This window comes from Pygocentrus nattereri, chromosome 4, assembly GCF_015220715.1.
Source record: "Pygocentrus nattereri isolate fPygNat1 chromosome 4, fPygNat1.pri, whole genome shotgun sequence".
Taxonomy (NCBI): domain Eukaryota; kingdom Metazoa; phylum Chordata; class Actinopteri; order Characiformes; family Serrasalmidae; genus Pygocentrus; species Pygocentrus nattereri.
In genome coordinates this window covers 44,020,554-44,042,725 of record NC_051214.1, presented here as the reverse complement: position 1 = coordinate 44,042,725, position 22,172 = coordinate 44,020,554, and the positions used below count along the sequence as shown (strand labels likewise).

Here is a 22,172-nt window from a genome sequence, read left to right as displayed (position 1 = left end):
AGTGGTGGTGTTAGGAACCAGAGGTCACCATGTCTACAACACAAATACAATCATTTTATTTATAATCAAAGTGACCAGTGAACCTACACAAGTTTTAATCTGGGAAAAAGTTTTACTTTATTTTTTCTCAGTGCATGTACCCCTCATGAATCAAAATCACATCAAAAGAAATAATAATAATAGGACAAAACATCATCGCAAGAGTAATACATATACATAATACAATGTTGCACACATGAAGCAGTGCATTCATACCAATTTTATGTACTAACTTTCTGTGAGGCAGCTTCAGACATCTGGTTTAATTTACCACCACTGTGAACAACTCTGGCTTGGTACAGGTCACTACAATGAATCATTTTATTTTTGTTTACTTATTGCCACATTGAAAGGGCTACAGAAATGAGTGTTAACACCAGATATGCATACAAATATACACAAATATGCACAAATTTACACATGTATACAGTATAATGCCATATATATATATATATATATATATATATATATATATATATATATATGACCATATTCAGAGATTTGTTTTGAAACACATTATAAACCACTTTCAAGAATTGTCTTTTTAAATATGTTTTTTACACATATAAGAAATATAAATACTATAATATAATTAATATTGTATTTACTGGTGAAATTAAATGTGTTTTTTATTGTCAAGTTCTTAATCTTTTCAAAACCTTTATCCAAAATTGTTACAAATGGATACACATGATTTTGGAAAACTCTTCATATATTAATAAAACAGTGTATACGAGTGCTCTATTGCATCATAGACAGTGCAAGTCTGTGAATTATTCCGTCATAAGAATAGCCGACTATAGCAAAAGCCATTTATCTGCTGGAGCTCAAATATGATTCACACATTAATTGAATGATGCAGGTTGCAAATTGCTTGTGAGTCAAATATCACTGACACAGTGCTGCTGAGCCTGTGACAGTGAAAAAGGAAGCTGGATGAGTTAAGGCCTGGTCAGATTTCAACGGTGTTGATAAACAGTTTTAAGAAGCCTGTATAGTCTGCAGGCCGCTGTAGTCAACTCTGTACTCTGTACACTCTGAATGACACTGTGAGAAAAAAAAAAGGTCTTTCATATCATCTCACCATCTCTCAGCCCTCCCTCCGTCCTCCACACGCACACACACACCCAAACTGCCACTGTAACCTCTAATCACAACCCCGAAGGCTGGACATCAAATGCAGCGAAGTTGAAAACAGATGATCAGAGGTAATTAACGCAGTTTCATATGCAAATTTAATTAATGCAAAACTACAAAGTCATTATGCAAATGGAGTTTTCCTTGAGCCTCTGTGCAAATATTCATCACTCGGAACAGGGATCAGTCTTGCCATCTTTTCGAAAATCACTTCCTCTCTCTCTCTCTCTCTCTCTCTCGCTGTCTTTCACACACACATGCGCACAGACAAACGCTCGCTTGCACACTCGCACCGCTCTCTCTCTTCAGGGACGACATATAAATGCGAGTGAAGTTATTTTAAACTTGAGATGATTTTTTTTCCGCTCTTTTTTGGCACGGCACCAGGCCCTTGCTATCAGAGCAGGCAGCTGAGAGACTGGCTGAGATGATTTGGCACTGAAGCGAGACAATGCGACCGTTAGACTGGGACCGTATGAATATGCATGACACTGATTACTTTCCATGATTAAAGACTACTCTAATATTTAAATGAGAGCATGCTCGGTGATTAGACGAACACTGCGAAGGACCGACGTGCGCGTGTGTACAGTCGCCTCAGTGGATGACAAACGAGTTGCCATGCAGCGCACAATGCGTACGCAGGGTAGATGCATTCTATGCAGCTTTGCGAATGATAAGTAAAATCCTGGCCTTTCATATTTCATGTTTTAAGAGACATCACAATGTTTTCCAATATTTTTTTATCATCTGAAATTATCCAAGCAAAATAAACCAATTAAAACAAACCAGTGAGGTGATTTGGTGCAACTACACCAGAATACTTGTAATTTGCTACATATATAAGCATATCTAGATTATATGCTATTATTGTTGTAATAATAAAAGACCTCTATTTTTCCTTTTTATTTTTCACACCAGTTGCCTTACATAGTGTTTCATGACGTTTCATGATGAATGTACCAATGACTTGAAAATCGTGCAACATTAAATGCACCGACCTTTCACATTTCAGTGTGACTTAATGGTTGAGATGTAAACAAAGTCATTCAGTGTGTTTTAATGTGAAAAGGTTCATTGTAGAGAAACTTACCGACTCAGATTTTCTTTACAGTGGTAGTGATGGGAACCAGGGGGGTGATGTTCACAATGCAGATAGAATTATGTGATATCTAAAATCACCAGTCAATGTACATGAGTTTTTGTGTGTATTGTTATATAACAGTGTAACAATTTCTTTGAGGACTACTTTTCCAAACAATGCCCTGTATGTACCTACCTCTATCTACCATGAATGAGTTTAGAAATATGTTTTAGGCCAAATTCTTACGTCAACACAATCACAGAACAATGTCTCAGACAACAAGTAGTGCATTTGAAACTGTTTAATGTACAGTGTGGGAGACTTTAGAGGCATTAAACTCTTTCGACATCTGGTTCCATTGTGAACACTTCTGACTCTGTTATTTAAGACTGGAGCATTTCATGTCAAACCACTCTGAATGACTTGCTTTACATTTTAACCGTTGAGGAATTTTGAACATTTGGTGGAATTCCTCTTTAAATGAAATGAAAGGAACATTTCTGCTTTTCCTTTAAAATGACTATTTTGGAGATACAAGGTTTTGTTACTACAGTGTTGTTTTATGCTTCAGAAGAGGTGTGAAGCAGGGCAGATACAAAAAAGGAGGTGTGTTATAAGAGGAAGACAGTAAGGGTAGGAGATGAGGCGATATGATATCTTTATCACGATACGTTATGTCATGATAAGGTTTTCTGAACATATTATGGGAACTGTAAATAACTGTAAACAGTGAGCAACTGCATGTTTCTTTAAGTCATTGTATGTGGCATAGCAGGCTAAGATGTCAACAGAGCCCAGCGAACTGGATGTGTTTCTGTGCAGTGTGTAAAACTATCCAATTAAAATGATTGTACTCATAGGTATTGATAGCATTTTATACGTTGCACTGCTGCTTTGGTGGTGCATTTTATTGAATACAAACTTCATGACTGTATTATGTAACATGAAAATGTTGTGACGTTATATTTTCATCAAATCGTCCACCCCACAACTCGCAAACAGCGGTAAAGCCCAGCAATCTACAGTTATACTCTGACCACCCTATCCTGTTTACTGCTTTGCGTATCCTGCACAAGTGCGAGTGCAGACAGTATCGGATGCACCTCCACCGCAAACTACATTTATCTGCAACCGTTAAAAAGAAAAGCACTCGGCCTTTCGACAAGAAAAAGCTCATTAATGGTTCCTTACAGCTCCTAGCGTTTTGATGAACTTTGGCAAGACAAAGACGATTATGATCACATCTGGAAGCTGTGGTATGTGTTGCGGCAGTGGCACAGCGGTAAGCTGACTCAAATCCACAACAGCACAGCTACACGTTCAAATCCCTTCGAGGTACATGCAAGAAAAGCAATGAAATCGCTAATAATCCTTACTGAATTCTGACCTTGACCACAATAGGACTTTGAGCAACACAATAAAAGTGCAAATGTTGAAGTAACACTTTATGGAGCCCACAGTGGGGCCTACAGTGAACGCTGGTTACAAAGAGAGGCCTAAAACCTACAAAATGGTTCTACTTCACTGTCAGACATTAAGGTTCTGTGCAGGTACATTTTTCATTCCATAAGGTACAAACAATGAAAATTTACCCTCAGTGGTTTTAAGGTCCAATTGTGTACCCTACATATTTTTTCCTAAGTGAAAAATACATATTTGTATCTTTTCAGAACATAAGGCTTTAAAACAGAACAATAAAATAGTCAGTACGACATATGGTACAGTTATGCTCCCTGACTAAAGGTACTGAGATGTACCCTTGAGGGTATGACCATAGTGACAGCTTTCTACCTATTTTTCTGAAAGTTTTGCAGCTTCTTCATTTGCAACTTGCCCATCAAAAGTTTGGGGACACTTTGCCCTGTCTTATATCATTGTTTTTCTGAGTTTTAGCTCCTTAAGAAAATAAAACACCTGCAAAGGATTAAAGCCGTGACAAAGCAGCAGTGTGCTAAATGTTTAGGTGTATTTTTCTTCCACATTAGTTGCATGTTTATTAAAGGGTCTTCTTCTTTACCTCTTAACTACTAGCTACTTAACCCTTTAAATGACCAAGGAACACCAGCAGGCCCAAAGTTTCATTACACACTTCTAGAAGCAAAGAATAGCTCAGCCAGTCTGCATTGTAGTACCTGTAGTTACTGAATGATTAGCCTTAGTATGTAATAACCCTGGGATTTTAGGGGGTTAGCTATTGTTACAAGCATATACTGAAACTCTTTTATCCCGAAAGTGCAGGGGACTATCCACAATCTAGTGTAAATCTGGAATAAGCTGCTTTTTACACTATAAAATTAGCAATCAGGAAATGTATGTTTTTGTAAAAACAAAAAAAATGCCTGTTTAATTCTAAGGGTTAAAGAGAAGCAAGAAATTGGTCATGTATAAAGAAATTATAGCTGTTCCTGGTGTGTAAGACCAAACAAATGTTATAAGTGGAAAAGTAAAAAAAAAAAAGAAAATTGCAAATCAACAAACAAAATGTATTCATTCCGATTCTAAACAAGTGATGAACTTGGTGTCCCCAAACTTATGACTATGTCTACAGTTATATTAACTGTGTATACTGTTTCACCACAAAGCTTTAATGCATGACTCGTGAAAGAACAGTTGCAATGCACAAATAAGCCTGTTAGTGGTCATTGTCTTAAGCTTGGCTGTACAATAACACGATAGGGAGTCTTGCGCACAATTTCCATGGCACTGGGATTTCAGGAGGAGAGCTGGGGGTAACTGCCCCTTATTCAAGCCAGTGATGCCAACTAACTGGCCCGTGGGGGCTGTGAGGAGGGGAAAATGGGTTCAGATTTCGGCCAGGGCTGCCCCGTGCCAGGATTAGCCCTGTGGGACAGAGCTGGATGAAGGTCCATATCTCTATACATTCACTCTCTCCTCAAGGAGAGGAGATGAATGTAAACACAGGCGGTTTTCTAGCGCTGCCCCTTTAGTGCCCTCAGTTACAAAGACAGACCTGAATAGTTTATATTTGGGCTGTAAATTCAAAGTTCAATTTGATTCTTTAGGAAACAATTCAGTGCACATTAATTCACAAATCTGTTTGATTCACTTATTTTGATGTGATACAGAATCACTACATTACTAATAATGTGTGATGCAGACATTACTAATTATTAATTATGCAGACAATAAAAACGATACACCTTCAGACTGATAAGTAATTTTCACGACGTGCGTTACCCTCAAGTGCAGTCGTGGTCAAATTATGCGTTTTTTGATTTTCTACGTTTTGAGAACCCACACTAGCGCACAATCACGGTTTCTTTGCTGAATGTGACTTATTGGGAGAATAAATAAAAGAGAATAAATAAAACATAAACTGTAGTTTGTGCACGTTTCATATTGAATGTCTTTTCCAACGTGTTAAACTCTAAAGTCTGCAGAAAAACAACATATTTAAGTTTGTACCTTTCGGAGAACTGGTTTTTCACTTAGACATGTAATTTAACCGGAGGTGTTCAAGCTTTTGCATATGACTGCATAAAGGATCTAAAGTATAGTCAGCACTGGGCTTTTGGAAGAAAATTCACACTATGAAGATCCAAAAAGCTCAAAGCCACTGGAAAGTCCAGTCTGGGGGGTTCATGTTGTGAACCCATCAACCTCGATCCCAGTCCGTATGTGTTGCTCCTGCCCCCCAGCATCCATAGTAACATATTTTATTTAATTAGACCTATTAAATATAACCTAATTTGCCTGAAACTGAAACGGTTAGTGGCAGTCTAATCCACTGATGCTTGGATGCTGTGGAAAAATCCAGTTCGGCCTCCAGCACCTCTCTGTTCAGTACTGCTCAAGACAAACCTTCATTTCACTGCTGCTCCAGAGTGCTTACAAATGCTAAACATGACAAAGTCATAGAAAGTGAGTTTAGTGAAGTAAAGAAAGAACTTCAGTGGCTGTACTTTAGCACTACATGTAGCTGTGCAAAGCTAATTTGAGCCACAGAATGACTGTAAAGAAATACACTGAGATCTTAAAATCCGAGAGCCCAAAAGTCTGAGCGCAGTAGTGAAAATGCGTATATTTTGCATTCTTTTTCGAACTTGACCCCAGAATGCATGACTGGGGTCCAACTAACCTGGAAGATTGTGGTTTGTGGAATATTTAATCAATAAAAGCACTGTGTTGAAATTCCGAATATTTTTCAAAAATCTTCAATAAGTCTCATAGATGTCAGTTCCATATTTCTTGTTCACAGTTTGTGGAAAAATGACACTTATTTTTGGATCACTACCCCATCTCTTCACAGTAGAGGTTCAACTAACCCCTGACCATTTCCTATGGATTTCTGAACAATGGCTCATATTTATCAAGTATTTCAAAGTAAGAACACTGATCTGAGATCAGGTTTTATCGGTTCATGTAATTCTATTCAGTGTTTTATAAAAGCTGACCACAGATCAGCAATCTTACTTTGAGATGTTTGACGAACATGTGCTTGTTTTTTTTTTTAGATATTTTATTCTTTCTTTAATTTATTCCACACATTTTTGTAATATGTCATTCTACATGGTGAATGTCACAAATATGCTTGAATGTGAACAGTGATGCATTAATAGTGCAGAATCTTTCACATTACATTTCACTTTTATTTATTTTTCATTTTTTCAAAATTGTAAAATTGTCTATTTTCAGGTTTACATGAAAAGCTTCTGAACACCACTCTATATGTGAGGTACTGTGCTTTAATGTGTGGAAGTGTAAGACTGAGGAAACAGTGAGAAAAAGAATGACATGCAAAGGTGAGAAAGATCTGTCTGTCTGTCTGTGTGTGAAACTGATGTATGAGGTCTGTGTGCACACATGTGTGTGTAGTCATGGCCTTGTTGAGGCCAGAACCACAGTCAGTACTGTGCAGACATCACAGACCACCCTGCACCCTCCAGTCAAAATGGCATTTGTGTACAACTCATGCATTTTTCTGGAGACATTTCTGAGGAGATTAGAAAGAAGATCCACTTGCATAAGGAAGAAGAAAGTGAAAGAAAAAGAAGTAAAAAACAGGAGGACCACCAAAACTGCCGCCTTCAGATAAATAGTGCTTTTCATCTCTGAGAGAGAGGAGAAAATCAAGCTGCTTCAGATCCACAGGTGTTTCTGTCCATCCTTCCGCTGTGAGAAGACAACTCAGCGCTATGGGTCTGAAAGGACGTGTAGCCGCCAAGAAGCCTCACTGAGAAAAGGAGACGAATGCATCTAACAAAGAAGCCGAACAATGGACTGACCAGACCAGAGTCCAGACCTCAACACCACCGAACATGTTTCTAATTACTTCAATTGTAAGAATCTGAAAAAGAAACCAACTAAACCAAGACGGAAGTTTGGAGGTGTGGAAAAATATCTCTGCAGATTTCTTTGAAAACTGAAAGCAATCTACTGAAAAAAAAAAGAAAGCTATAAACGGAAGTCTGGTCAAGAAATTCAGATGATCTTCAGAAAAACAAACAAAAAAAACTTCCATACATCCGACAACATCAGTGAATGGACTCTAAATTATAAACTTTCAACTCATACCTACTTCGTGCTTGTAAATAGATGAGGGGATATTTTAACATGAGTTGAATTTGAATTTGGCTAGCTTGTTGTCAATTCCTGACATCGAAACAAACGGTAAAGAGGAATGTAAATGTAATGATGAGTGGAATGTAAATGTAATTCCTTACATAATTTAAAATATAATTATATAATTTTATGTAAACAGTAACACAAAGTGGCACTAATAACTATTACTGCATAAACCCAGAATGTGATTAGAAACAATGTGGCTTTAAAATCATCCAGAGAAAGACAGTCAATCCAAACTCTTTAATATAAACAGACAAATGCTAAAGGTCTGTCAGGTCAGTTCAGTTTCAGTCATTTTCAGCCTCTGTTACTAACGTTACTAGTGATGCTAACATTGACAACTGACTAGCATTACTAGCCTTGCCTTTTTTCAGCCTACATTACTAGCATTACTAGCACTACCGACATTACTAGCCTAGCCTTTTTTCAGCCTACATTACTAGCACTACTAGCACTACCAACATTACTAGCCTAGCCTTTTATCATGCATTTTAGCTGGAAAATAGTGAATTTGTCAATAAATAATTTGTTGATACACGATAAATTCACTAAATGATATTGAAATTTTTATTCCATCAAATCAATATAGGGATTATGCAACATTAACTTCAGCTTAATGCTTATCAGCACTCTCACTGCAACTTCTACATGGCGTAGCTGCGCTTTTTACTTGCTGCTATGTGATGCCACATAATGCAATATGACACTATACTAAACGATGTGATGCTCGTGTGTTGAGGGTGCGATGGTCCTTTGTGTTAAATCCGTCATGACTAGATGTAAGATGTAACGCTCCGGCAAACCATTGAAAAAAAAACACCAAGAAATTTGGACTGAAGGGGTTGAAAGGCTAGTTGTTGTCTCAGTGTTTTAGACAGCATTACAGCCCTAGTGTGTATTTTGTCAGCTTCAGCTTAGAGACCTGATAATGTTGAGCGTGTGCAGTTCCACAGCTCTGCAGCCTCTTTCACCCAACCGAATGCGAAATCTGTTATTAATATGTCTCTATTTCTCACAGCTATCGAATTTTAATGAGCTTCCTTAACATTTTTTAATGCACTAAATTTCCCCCAAACATGGGTGAAGCTTGTGCTTCTTCTTTTTCTTCTGCTTTTTTTTTTTTAGCAAAATTGTTCTCAGCTGCCAAAGTGCTCAAGGCTGCTATGTGATGTTTTACTCACAGTGAGAGAAAGAAAGAGAGAGAGAGAGAGAGAGACAGACAGAGAGACAGACAGAGAGAGAGATGGGGGGGGGGGGGGGAGCGAGAGAGAGAGAGAGAGAGAGAGCAGTTCTAATGAAATCATCTGACAGCTATTAATCCTTCTCGAAGGCACATGTCAAAGCCAAACGGAAAAATCTTTGACGGAAGCTCTCCGTGAAGAACAGGTGAGGACGTTCAAGATTGGGCTTTCCAAGTGTGAGTAGGTACAGTATGTGTCAGTGAATCCTGTCAGTTAATACAGTGGCCCCAAAAGGTATTTTGACATTTGTGCCAAACTTAAAAATGTGTTTAGTTTATCGTGTTGAGGAAAAAAAAATGAAACAAGTGCCATTTATTTTAAACAGACCATTCCACTCCTTTCTTTCTCCCACTAACGAACACAAGCTCAGCAACACCACTGTAAGAAAAACATGCCCAGACCTTGAGGTTTCCACCTCTGTGTTTTACAGAACCCTAAGTGCAGTCTGGTTGGAGTTCCTCTCCAGGCTTTCTGAACACAGCTTGATGTTGTGCTAGAAGTGTTTCATGTTTAACGTTTAATTTTTACCAATTATTAAGTGGTTAAAGTGTCCAAATTCTTTTTAGGGCCACTGCATACACAGGTACAGGCACAAACTTACACTACAGGCCAAAAGTTGGAACCAAAAGTAGGGCTAAAAGTACAATTACATCAGTCGCCCAAAAGAACATACAGCATGTTATAACGTCCAAAGCAGTTTTATCCAGAACATTCCGCTGATCTTATGCTGCATTTGATATAAATGATGAATTGTATATTTTCATATATCAATGAAAGCGAGTACTGTTAGCAGCGAACTAGCCAGCAGTTAATGACATGAGTGATTTAAGGATCAAGATGTCTATTTTCAGCAAACTTTATGGTCAATGTTACACATTTAACCAACTAACGTGTATGTATGTTGATTTATCTAAGGCAGAGGCACCAAAACCTTTTATCCTGTGCACCCAAGTGTAATGTCTGTGGTGGGCCAAGGGGCAAAAAACTAAAACAAAATACAAAAAAGGTAGGCTGGATAAAAACAAGTATATTTTCATAATGGATTTTATAAAATGTTATATGTGACTACTACAATACTTAACACAGTTTTAAAGGAAAATGAGAACTGAATAGGTTAATAGCACAAAATATGTTTGTTCTCTCATTGAGTGTGGAGGTCGGTGTCTGTCTGTCTCTGATTTAAGGCAAATATTCCTATAATCTCTTTCAGAGAGAAGTAGAGAGGTGGTACTTTATGATCGTTGACAGTGTGAACAGCAATGTGAACTATGACGGTTAACGCTGAACTCGGAGCCGGGAACTCCTTACCCGACTTTCTGAGTAGGAATTCCGAGTTGATGGGAGCTCTTTCCTAGTCAGAAATTCTGAGTTACGAGCTTTAGTCGAACTCTAGCATACCGATGAGTTTTTCATTCTTTTCACTCTCCTGTGGTAACATTTGATTGAGCTGATGAGCCTTCAGGAGAATCTGAATAGAGGAATCAGGTGGATCTGATTAGAGCTGCATTAAAACTCTGTAGGAGAAACAGCAGGAGCTCAACTCATTAACTATCACTTACTGCGCACATGATAACTGCAGCTACTTTTTGAATAATGTATTGAATTCACTTGATTGAAATGTGGACATCCTTTCCATGTGAATAAAGTACTATATCAATAATTGTGTGCCTTTCTGTATACTTACTTTTTGCTAAATTATGATGATGTAATATAGGCTATATCAATAATATAGAAATAATATTCAATGCATTACTTGTTCACTGTGCAGTCAAATTTTGTTTTGTGCCAATAAATATATTACTGTAAAATGTTTCTTCTTCTTCTTTTTTTTATGAGTTCTGCTTCCAAACTCTTGAGGGGCCAGACTTGAGCTGGTGAGAATATACATCTGGGGACAGCCTGCTAAACATTTGGCCCTGGATTGCGGTGGTAATAAGGGAATGGTCCTTCTAAAATCCACCCCACATTCCTCTAGTCAGAGGACAATTCATGATACAAGCGAAACAAGCTAGCTAGAGAATTGCTATTGCTTGAAAACAGAATATTCTTCTCCAGCAAAAGATAAAATCTATTTTTACCATATTTAATGTGTTTTACACACACACACAACACACATATATATGTTTATTTAAAGGTGCTTGGGGAGTTTTTCAGCCATGTTAACTTATGTTACATTAAGGTTCACTTTCACAAGGTTACAAGATCACATCTGGCCCAGCGAGACCTCCAAACCCTTGGCCTGCAGCGTACAGGCATGGGGAAGTACAAATTCCAAACTCTGCTGTATCCTGCATGTAAACACAATCACCTAAACAGCTTTTTATAACTTGAGAAATATTGCTTTAACCTTTTCTATCTCTCTCTAGAGCCACACAAAAACATATTTAAGCAGAGTTGATTACTGTAATGGTCTTCTTTGTAGATGTCCTAAGCAAACAATCCATCCTTTAAACTCATACAAATTGCAACACCATGGATTCAAACAAAAAAAGAAGTTCTTTTACTAGTTTCTAAAGCTCTAACTGGCCTTGACGAATGGCCTAAAAGGCTAATAGTGGTCTGTTCATCTTTTTATTTGATCTGTGTTATTGCTTGCTATAATTTAAATGAATACTTTCATTTATTTAATTATTTTCCCATAAACATTACTGAACAGTAACTGTAATAGAATAAAATCAAACTCAACTTTAATTTCTCGCATTACTGTTAAGCTCTAACACCATTTATCATAATGCATTAGCACGGTTATTCAGTTGGGCACTACTGCTGAAGATATAACTCAGAAAATTCTATTCATTTTTTATTCGAATGTAAAGATTATTGTCTGTTATCTCTTGAAAATGAAACATTCATCTTAACTTGGACACATTTGCCTTCCAATGTTTGACCTGTGCTGTGTATGCAGCACTTCCAGAATCAGTTAACTCGACACTACACAATAAAAAGTGGTGGCTTAAATAACAACACTGACTTGTGTTACTCATTTTAACACTTTTTGTGTCATACTGTTCTCTGGGCACAGTAATTTTTCAACACATTTTGAATTATAAATAACACAAAGTGTGTCGTCTCCAACTGAACACAATGATGTTTCTAGTTAGTGACAGATTATGTTGTTTTTAACATGTATTAAGTGTATTACTGCAAAAGAATCCTTTTTCTATTTTTTTAAATAAGCGTGTTACTTACAATCTTTTGACTTGTTGTGTCTGCATGTGTGACAGAACATATTACCGAACACCTCACAATGTGAGTGTGTAGCTCCCATACTTTCCTGCCAGTTTTCAGCTCTACAATGCATCTGTCTTGCACATACCTGTCAGGACGCTTTCCTGCTTGGGGCAGATTCCTCTGGCAGGTGTCAGGCGTTTCTCCTCGTTCTCCTCCCCGAACGGCGTCACCTGGATACCGATCTCCACGGGACCGGCCCGCAGCGGCCTGGGGGACGAGGGTCCGCTGCCCCTATCACCTGGTTTCTCATAGCAACTGCCTGCGCCCCTGCACAGCCTCCGCTTGTGCTCAATGAAGGCCAAGATATCTCCCAGGGGGAAGTTAGTCTGGCACTGGCCGCAAGTCAGCAAGTCTCTCTCTCCGGCTGCACCAGCCACTGGACTGACCAGAGAGGAGTCAGGAGAGTGGCCATCAGTGTCCACGTCATGCGTGGAGTCATCTGTGAAGGAAAGAGACAAGGCAGAAGAGATGTTAATGGTTTGATTTGGCTTTGATTCTGTTCTGATAATGATTCTGACTTTGATTCTGTTGTGATTGTGATTCTGACTTTGATTCTGTTCTGATAATGATTCTGACTTTGATTCTGTTCTGATAATGATTCTGACTTTGATTCTGTTCTGATTGTGATTCTGATTTTGATTCTGTTCTGATTGTGATTCTGACTGTGATTCTGTTTTGATTGTGATTCTGACTTTGATTCTGTTCTGATTGTGATTCTGACTTTGATTCTGTTCTGATTGTGATTCTGACTTTGATTCTGTTCTGATTGTGATTCTGACTGTGATTCTGTTTTGATTGTGATTCTGACTTTGATTCTGTTTTGATTGTGATTCTGACTTTGATTCTGTTCTGATTGTGATTCTGACTTTGATTCTGTTCTGATTGTGATTCTGACTTTGATTCTGTTTTGATCGTGATTCTGACTTTAATTCTTATTGTGACTGTAACTGGACATCTATTAATCTGTGATTCTGTTTGTGATTCTGTTGGTGATTGTGTTCTGATTGTGATTTTGATTTTAATTTCAATTCTTATCCTGACTGTGAATCTGGTCAGACTGTGATGTAAACCAGACTGTGATTCCAATTTACAATCAAAATCACCATCAATTAGAATAATTATTGGTTTTACACACATAAGAAGGCCAGTGCATGTTTTGACCGACATATACTATGACTCACAGACTGTGACTAGTGGACTATTCAGTAACTGGTATGAACATAATACATATGTTATACAGTTATAAGAGTTAAGTGTGTGCCCACATACAGGGCTAAGAGACCAACATATGCTTACAAAGTAGGTCATTTTCAAACAAAATGCAAATGTAACATAAAAGATGTATAAAAAAGTAGTGGTGAATATGTGAATATGTAGCCTACATATCTACACATTCTCCACATGATACAGCAGAACATACATACAGTACATTACAGTATGATGTGGATATTTGTACAATGACACATTGTGGTACCTATGATACATTCTATGATGATTGGAGCTGAGCAATGAGTTATGTCACCCACAACATCAATAAGTCAATACTGTTGTCAATTTTTTTGGATACCAGCCATTTCTTTTGTTTCAGAAGAGTTGATTTGTTTTCAGCTATTCGGCGAAATTGCCTTGATTTGGAAATAACTGAGTACACCGTATCTCACACTCCAAAAAATTTGCTCAGCACTAGGGCCATATTCCTCATTTCATAGCTTCGACCAGACCTCAAAGTGACCACAACACACATGCACTCATGTCATTTAAAAACTAACGTAACTGATGCACTGTATGCTTCTTATAATGCACACAGAGCCTTACAGCTACTCCATGCCTTCCTCTTTAGCAACCGTTCTACTTTCTTCATGCTGCAATATTACGCACCGCAAAGCCTAAACACCTGTGAACTACAAACTCAGATCAGACAAGGTGTATGTGTGATAGCTGTGCAAAAGCACACAATCCTGCAGTGGCATCTCTGCTTCCGGTCTAGTTTTGTGCATGCTGGACCGGATGCTGGAGAGATGCACATGCACTGTACAGGTAGATCAGAGGATGCTAAAGAGCGTTTGCTGAAGCCACAAATGGGGTGAGAGAGTGCGTGTGTGCTCCGGAGAGCCGCAGGCCGCCTCAGCTTTCACACACAGCGCAGCGCAGGTGCACTCCGGGAAAGATCGGTTAAGGATACCCAAAAAAAAAAAAAAAAAAAAAAAAAACAACTGCGTCCCATGTGAGCATTTTACTGTCCTGTCTGACTGGGGTCTTCACTCTTCTATCAGGCTGCTCTCACTTACTGCAGTCATTATACATTATATATAGAAATAAATACTGAAAAGACTATATAGTGAAAAAAAACTTGTTATTATATTTAGTTTTGAGGCTTCTGTGTCAATTTTTACTTTAACTATATATTTTGCACTTTTTCCTTGCACTGAAAAGTGAAAAACTTGTACTTAATGGTTCTTTTGACTGTAAATCAAATAAATGAATAGTGGTCTCTGGCACAATATTGTATTCATATATATGTAACATGTATATAAGTTATGCTTAATGTGGCATATGATAACAAAACACTGAGACAAATGACAAACTTCCATTTCCAGATATGGACTAATACAAGGGATACGGATATTGATAGTAATGCTTAGCTATAAAACCATATACACTATGCATATAAGGCTAAATGTGGAATGTATCGATTTATCTATTCGATATACTGCATGTTTTCTGTTCAGTTACTATGCATTGATATGCAGACTGCAAGCAAATTGTGAAGGCTCTCCTCGTCACACGTATCTCAGTGCCTGAATCTGCATTCCTGCATTGCCCCTAAGCTTTGGAACACCCTGCCCCTACATCTTTTTACAGCTGTATCAACATTTCATCCCTTAAACACAAACCTATCACTTCACTTATAATTTCCTACTGTCACTTAAATGCATGTTTTGTATTAACTTTTGATTTATATACTTGTTCCTGTTCATTTATGTACTTCATATGTATTTTGTTGATTCTAAGATTGACATCCTGTACACCTTCTATCCATATCGTGTATAAAATTAAATATGTATATAAATTCTCTATCCCCTGTGCACCCTGCATCTCATTTATCTACCTCAGACTCACCTATTCCATATATGGAAAAGCTTTTAACCGATTTTTTTTCATAACTTATATCACTGTTATAAAACTGTATACTGGAATGGTGCAATATTGGTGTATATTGCCTATATGTGTTTGCATTTAGAGTCTAATGTGTGTACATATATATTTATTTTTTTCTTCTTTTCTTATAATTTGTTTGTATATTTAAGTACTACAACAGGGCTACGCACCTAAGATTTTCACTGACCCTCACACCTTTGTAAATGTGATGTGACAATAAAGGTGAATAGACTTTTTACTGTGAGAGAGTAGCTCCATTTGTCTCACAGCTCTTTGAGATAAATGGGTCTAGGAGACTTCATGTTATGTGCACATTCTTTCTTTCTTTATTTGTTTGCTTGCTTGTTTGTTTTTTTAGTTATTTTCAAAAAAAGTTGCATGAAAACAAAAGTCCCCTGAAAGCTTCTAAAGGGAATCACTAATGGTTCTTCTATGGTTCCTTTAATTTTAAGAGTGAGACAAGTACTGCATCATTATTATATCATTAACACAATATTGACCTTTACAGTACTGATATTACAAGGCTTGATATATGGGGAAGATTACTAAGAGCTGGTTTCCCGGACAGTGACTAAGCCTTATCAGGGACTACATTTTCCTTTCAATGGAAAATCAGCATTCAGAATGCTGAGCAGTCCAAGACGGGAATAAATGTTTTTACTGTGTGCTGTGAGCATCTCACCCAAAGTTGATCTTGTGGGTGTTTGGGCAACAAATATAAATCATGTGGGTCAAAATAATGCAGGCTGTGTCACATAAATGGCTAACTAACATCACAATGTGTAGCAGTATAACTACACTAGGGTTTATATCTGTACAGTGCAGCTATATGTCTGATAGATAACAGCGCATGAAAGTGACAGTGATGACAAATTCACTCTGTATGTCACTCAAATCGTCCCGCCATGTTCCAGCAGCAGCTGAAGGCCCTGTGAGATGGCGGCCTAAGCAGAGCCACAACAGCAGCGTTGGTGAAGTGCTGTAAGTGACGGGCCGTTGACGCACACCTGGCCATCTGCGCTCCACTCTCGCTGCGAGATGAGCGAGGCTTCGACGTGTTTTGTTCGTTCAGGGTTGAGTAACATCGCCAGAGGAGGAACATAAATGTCATGGAGATGGCACAGTGCCAATGCCACAGGAATGCACCCCCCAGAACTGCGCAGCATTGCCATGGGGCATGGGGCAAAAAATTGCAGGTGGGGCTGAGAACTACAGGGATGCAACATGGGAATAAACAGAAAGGTGGTGTTGCAATCTATGGCCAAACGTAATAAGAATATGATAAATGATCTATGTCCTTTTATTATTATTATTATTCTAATAATAATAATCATTACTGTTAGTGTTTGGATTATTATTACTACTAATTCAAACCATATGATTTGTTTTATTACTGTTATTATTTTTATTTGGTATTTTAGCTTCTAGATTATAGATGCAAAGTTAATAAACACAAAAAGTAAATAATCATAATGCAATAAAAAAAAACATTATCACATTAAAATATAACCATAAAATCTTTAAAAATCCTTTCAAATACTTTAAACGATCCTCGAAACACATTTTCTACCTTACCTTTAGAAACGCAAATTAACCAAAAGGTCATCGGAGGGTGTATGTGGTTTAGAGCTTGTTAGACACCTGATGGAAACATAATGAGTGCAAATAAATGAATAGAGAAGATCTAACAATTGACTGTAAACCTCGTCAAGTCCATTTCCAGAGAACTGCATATTGCCATACAGCTGACACATTTTCGGCCAAGCAAATAACGAGTCATATACAACGCATGTTTTAACCAGCCTGCCCTGGACATAACTTCCATATGACGTCCAAAAACATCATCCCAAAAACTCTAAACTTGATATTATCGCCTCGATGGAGCAATAATTTCATCAGCCGTACCACTTAGATGTCCTCTCCAGGGACAAATTTATATGCCAGTAAATTGAATTAATTATATCCAGCTTAAGATAAGAGATGTGTAGCAAGTGTGGATTGGGAATGATACTCTGGGGATGACAGACAGTGCACAGATTATAAACACACTTATCACTTGTTATTCCTGAAGGCTATAATCAGAGGGCAGCGCAAGTTCCGAAAAGAAAAAGAGAAAGGGGGCAATGTCAAGCTTTACAATTGCAAGAAGCTCCTAAAGACTTAGAGCACCCCCTACCAGCTTGTGGTGTACACACTGCATGAGCAAATTTGGAGAAATCCACCCACATGTCTCAGTACGCGCTGCGAAACTGACAAAAACATGTGCAGAGAAACATTTCTAATGACGATATAGGAAAGCACACTGCAGATGCACAAGCTTTAAATAGCTCCCGGTGTCAAAGGTCAACGGGTTACACGAGGCCTAATTTTCTTTGTGCTTCTCTCCACTCAGAAGCTACTGAAATGAAACAAGTTTCACTGCTCGGTTCCTGCAATTGTTTTAGACTAATTCCTCACAAAGGCTGAGACGGCGATTTATGGTAAATTAATCTCATACGACTTCACGCCGTATGTGTAAAGAAAGGGATATAAAATGTATCACGTTCCACAAAACACAACATGAAAGGTCTGGGATTCTCATGAGCCACTGAGCCGTGGGTGGCTCCTCATTAGAGGAAGGTGTCCTGCCTTAAGCATGTGCCAGGGTAAGCTGAATGGTCATTCAGATGTGCTGTGCGTGCCTCCACAGGCCACCACACAAAACCATTATGAAACGGTGGAGAATTTGCAACACATTCAACGAGCCGCAGGATTACGATGGACGTCCCCCTCCTACACGTAAACACGCGTAAAGCGCTCGCGCATTGACTCAAGTAAAATTTCACACAAATTGGTAAAAAAGAAAGCACTGCAGGGAAGCACTTATGTAAGCATTACGTGTGGATATATATAGATAAATTACCATATAGGAACACACACCACACACACACACACATACACACATTTATATATATATATATAGTGACAATAGTTATAAACAGTTATACATATTTCTTCTATAAAAACCTCTTAAATATGGTTCTTTGAAGGACCTTATAAAATCTTCTATTTAGCACCAAAAGGATTCCACTATTGTTATATAGTCGAGTCAAATAACCTATATTTTAGTAATATATAGCCATATCTGATACACAGTTACATTGTTCGCCATGAAATAAACAACGTAAATGTACCTCAAAGGTACAACAATGCTCTTTTTTAGTTTTAGTTTTATACACTCCATTAGCTTTCCCAGGAGAAAAGGACCTATTTGTGCCTTTTCATAACTTTCCTAAATAGCAAAATAAAGTAAAAACCCTTGAGTCAAGACAAGGTGTATAGAGTCAATATGTCTCAAAATGAGTACAACTGCAATTGAATAATAAGAGTCACGTGCATTTGCAGTTGGATTAAAACACTTCTAACTACTGACTAAAGGCTCTCCAGCTCTTTAACGTGCACACCTGTACAGTATGCTCTGTATATATTTTGAGACGGGAAGTATGCAGACATTCCAGTTCTCTTGTCCTTTGCTCCTCCTGAACATGACCTATGGGTCTCATCACTCTAGGCCATGTGTCTATTGAGCAAGTCTTTTTAACTGCCATGTCCTGTTCAGGGACGGTTGACTTAGCTAAATGAGGCGATTCTGGTTTGCCCCCCCCCCGGTTTGTTTGAGCCCTGAAAGAAGTGACAACAGCCTGCCGGGTCAAGCTGGGATTTGCTCTGCATGCTTTGCTTTTTCTACAATCAGTTTACACACCAACTACAGCGTTAAACAAACACTAGCACACAGAAACACTTCCTCGGACAGATACATGTGCACAGCCATTCAAACAAACTGTTTTGATAATGAGTCACATTCTCATTATTCTGCTCAAACACAAGTATTTATGAATATTCAGAGCTACATCAAGACAAACATGTGCATACACGCAGGAGCGCACAGCTTACTGGCGTTCATTGTAAGCGTTACCTCGTCCGTACGTTAACTTCTCAACTTCGAAATCTAAAAGTCAACTGTTTAGTAAAGCTCCAAGGTGTTATTGGCTTAAATTCCTGGTTGCAAGGCCTGATTAGAGCGTCCTTTATCGGCTTCCAGTTCAGTTTTGCTGTCTGTTCTGCTTCATCGTCTTTGATAACACACTGCATCCATGATACAAGGCTCATTAAGTGATCCGGTAATTCCTTGCTATGCCAGGAGTTATATTACATTTAACGGCACTTTTTCATAAAAACTGCAATTATAGGAAAATAACGACAATGGCTGCAAATGTACAACTAGTGACGGCAAGTAATATCAGGTTTACAGAAAATGTAGACGTCGTCAGAGCCATTAGCATCTGATAAATATGTCGCATATGTCCATTTCTGGCAAAAAGGAAATAAATAAATAAAAAGCAAATTCAAGCAGAATAAAAATACAGCCAACTGGCTGAAGGTTGAACTAAGACCATAAGCAAAGAATCAGTAATGTATTATTATCCTAAATGAATCCTCTTCACTGTTATAAAAATGTAATAAAAACACTTGAATGATCTTCCTATGGCGTTTACTACAGCAGCATGCGTTTTATTTAGAAATCTGCCTACGTAAGTGTCTTAGGCTGCCCTTAACTCTTCGATAAGGAACAGATTGAGTAGAGCCTGCTGCTGTGAACTGGGCTGATTAGGCCACTATTCAGAAATTGTACTTTAGCAGTGAAACGCTCAGAATGGGGATCGTTCCAGTGCTGCTACATTTGATAAGTGAAATTTCAGGTGAGCACAATTTTGGCTCGTGCACTCAGAAAATGATTATCTGAGGCCGATGATGCTGATGACCCAGTAAGAAGGGAAAATCCAAAATGTGGAGAGAACGACATGCTGCTGCTCAAATGAAACTAAACGCTGCCATGTGTGAACGTGAGCGTTCGTATGAAATCTAAAGAAGGGTGAGCATTTTCAGGTGAGACAGAAATATACACGATATAAACTGAGCCTGTTATGGAGCGAAACCCGTGAAAGCACATTATCCAAACAGATGTACGATCTTACAGTGACCTGGGTATGGCTGTTCAGTAGAATACACCGCTTGACAAAGTCTGGATGTGTTTTGGCCTGCGCGTTGAATGTAGCTGAGGCCTTTTTGGGTCCTTCATTGGTTGCTCTTTTACTCTTAAACCTGCTGCTGTTATTTCTATCCTATTTCTAACCTATTTCTTGTTGGTAGTTTCTAAAATAGTTAGTAAAGTTATAGTTGTAGCATGGAGCAGCTTTCCAAAACAAACGCCTGAAGAGTGACAGCGCAGTCTAAAATCACACATCAGTCATTTCAAGCTTTGTTCAATGGAGTCAATCGAGTTTGTTTGCATATTGTTAATTAATATGTTGCACCATCTTAAAGGTATTTTAAAGAAAATTCCCTGTCAACTAAACTCAGTTTATCAGAGAATTTGAGATGACTTTAAATGCACCACGGCCTCAAGTCCACTCACGCAGAGGCGCTGAGATAAGGCTACGTAAATAAAAGCAAATAAACAATAATATACAAGCAAAAATGAAGCTGTGCGCTCTCAAAACCAGCTAATAATGCACATCCGTCCAAAAAAAGACACAGAACCCAAAGTGCCAGGGAACAGTAGTCATACTCACGCTGTGCTGGCTCCCTGTGGGACAGGGATAGGTGCTGAGGGTTGCCCTGCTTGCGGCGGGACATTGTGCCCCCAGCATTTACTCTCGCATGGCACAGGGGGCTGCACCTGGAGAAGGGGGGCAAACAACAGCTCTTTTTTCCTCTCCTTTTTCTTTATTTTGCTATTGTTTTCCTCTCTTCCAAGAAGTTTTCTTTTTCTTTCTTTTTTTTTTTTTTGTTGATGTTGCTTCCTTCAAAAAAAAAAAGTATGAGTGGCTCTTCAGCTGCAGGAAATGTTCCACTCAGAGACTCAAAGTTTGTGGACAGTTTGGTGTCAGAGGGGGTCAGTCGATGGTGATGATGATGATGATGATGATGAAGGCTCCTCTGGAGGCTCAGGCGCGTTACTCTCCCGGTGGTGCAGATCAGAGTGTGGTGCTGTGTGCGCAGGAGTGCGTGCGCGCGGCTGAAGCGTGGCTGTGCTGTGTGCGCGCGCTCCTCGCGCTCTCTCTCTCCATCCTGCTCTCTCCTCTCCACTCCTCTGCTCTCCTGTGTGCCACCCGCGCGCACTGCCCGAGCTCAGTCCCGCCGAAACAGGCAGCGCCTCCTCCAGACCCTCCCCACGCGCTCCGGTGATGACGTAGCGCGAGCCCGCGTGTGTGCAAGTGTGAGAAAGAGAGGGCGCGCGCGCACGCCTCTGTGTGTGTGTGTGTGTGTGTGTGTGGGGGGGGGGGGGGGGTTCGGGAGGTGGTATAGGTGTATATATGCGAACGCTCGCGCGCAAGCATGTGCGTGGTAGGGGGTGTATGAGTGTTTGGTGGCGCGTGGGGGCGGCGGGGGGGGGGAGGAGCGCGCGCGCGCGCGCGTTTAACTCTTTGTGAGGTCCAGACTTCTCTAGGACGATGAAAGCGTGGACGTTGTGTGCATTGTAGGGACACTGGGATCTATACATTTGTTTGTTTGTTTGTTTGTTTGTCCCAACTGCTGTCTTTTATTAGAAAAGGTCAGAGCTTTGATTGGTTAAAGTCAGGGTGTAGATGGATCAGCGCGCACAGACCCTCATACAGAAAGAATACAAGCGTGCGCGTGCAGCTCCGTGGAGC

General features: G+C 39.0%; 1 protein-coding gene across 1 annotated transcript in view; it reads right to left on the bottom strand.

Annotated features, from left to right (window-relative positions):
- The window catches only part of bcl11bb (BAF chromatin remodeling complex subunit BCL11B b), a 43,709-nt gene extending 21,969 nt beyond the window's left edge, over nucleotides 1-21,740 (bottom strand). Inside the window, exons 1-2 of the mRNA XM_017695728.2 lie at nucleotides 21,090-21,740; nucleotides 12,404-12,757 (exon numbers count right to left, since the gene is read on the bottom strand). Of these exons, the coding sequence (XP_017551217.1) occupies nucleotides 12,404-12,757; nucleotides 21,090-21,153 (418 nt within the window). The 5' untranslated portion in view covers nucleotides 21,154-21,740. The remainder of the gene's footprint in view (nucleotides 1-12,403; nucleotides 12,758-21,089) is intronic.
- Between the last annotated feature and the right edge of the window lie 432 nt (nucleotides 21,741-22,172).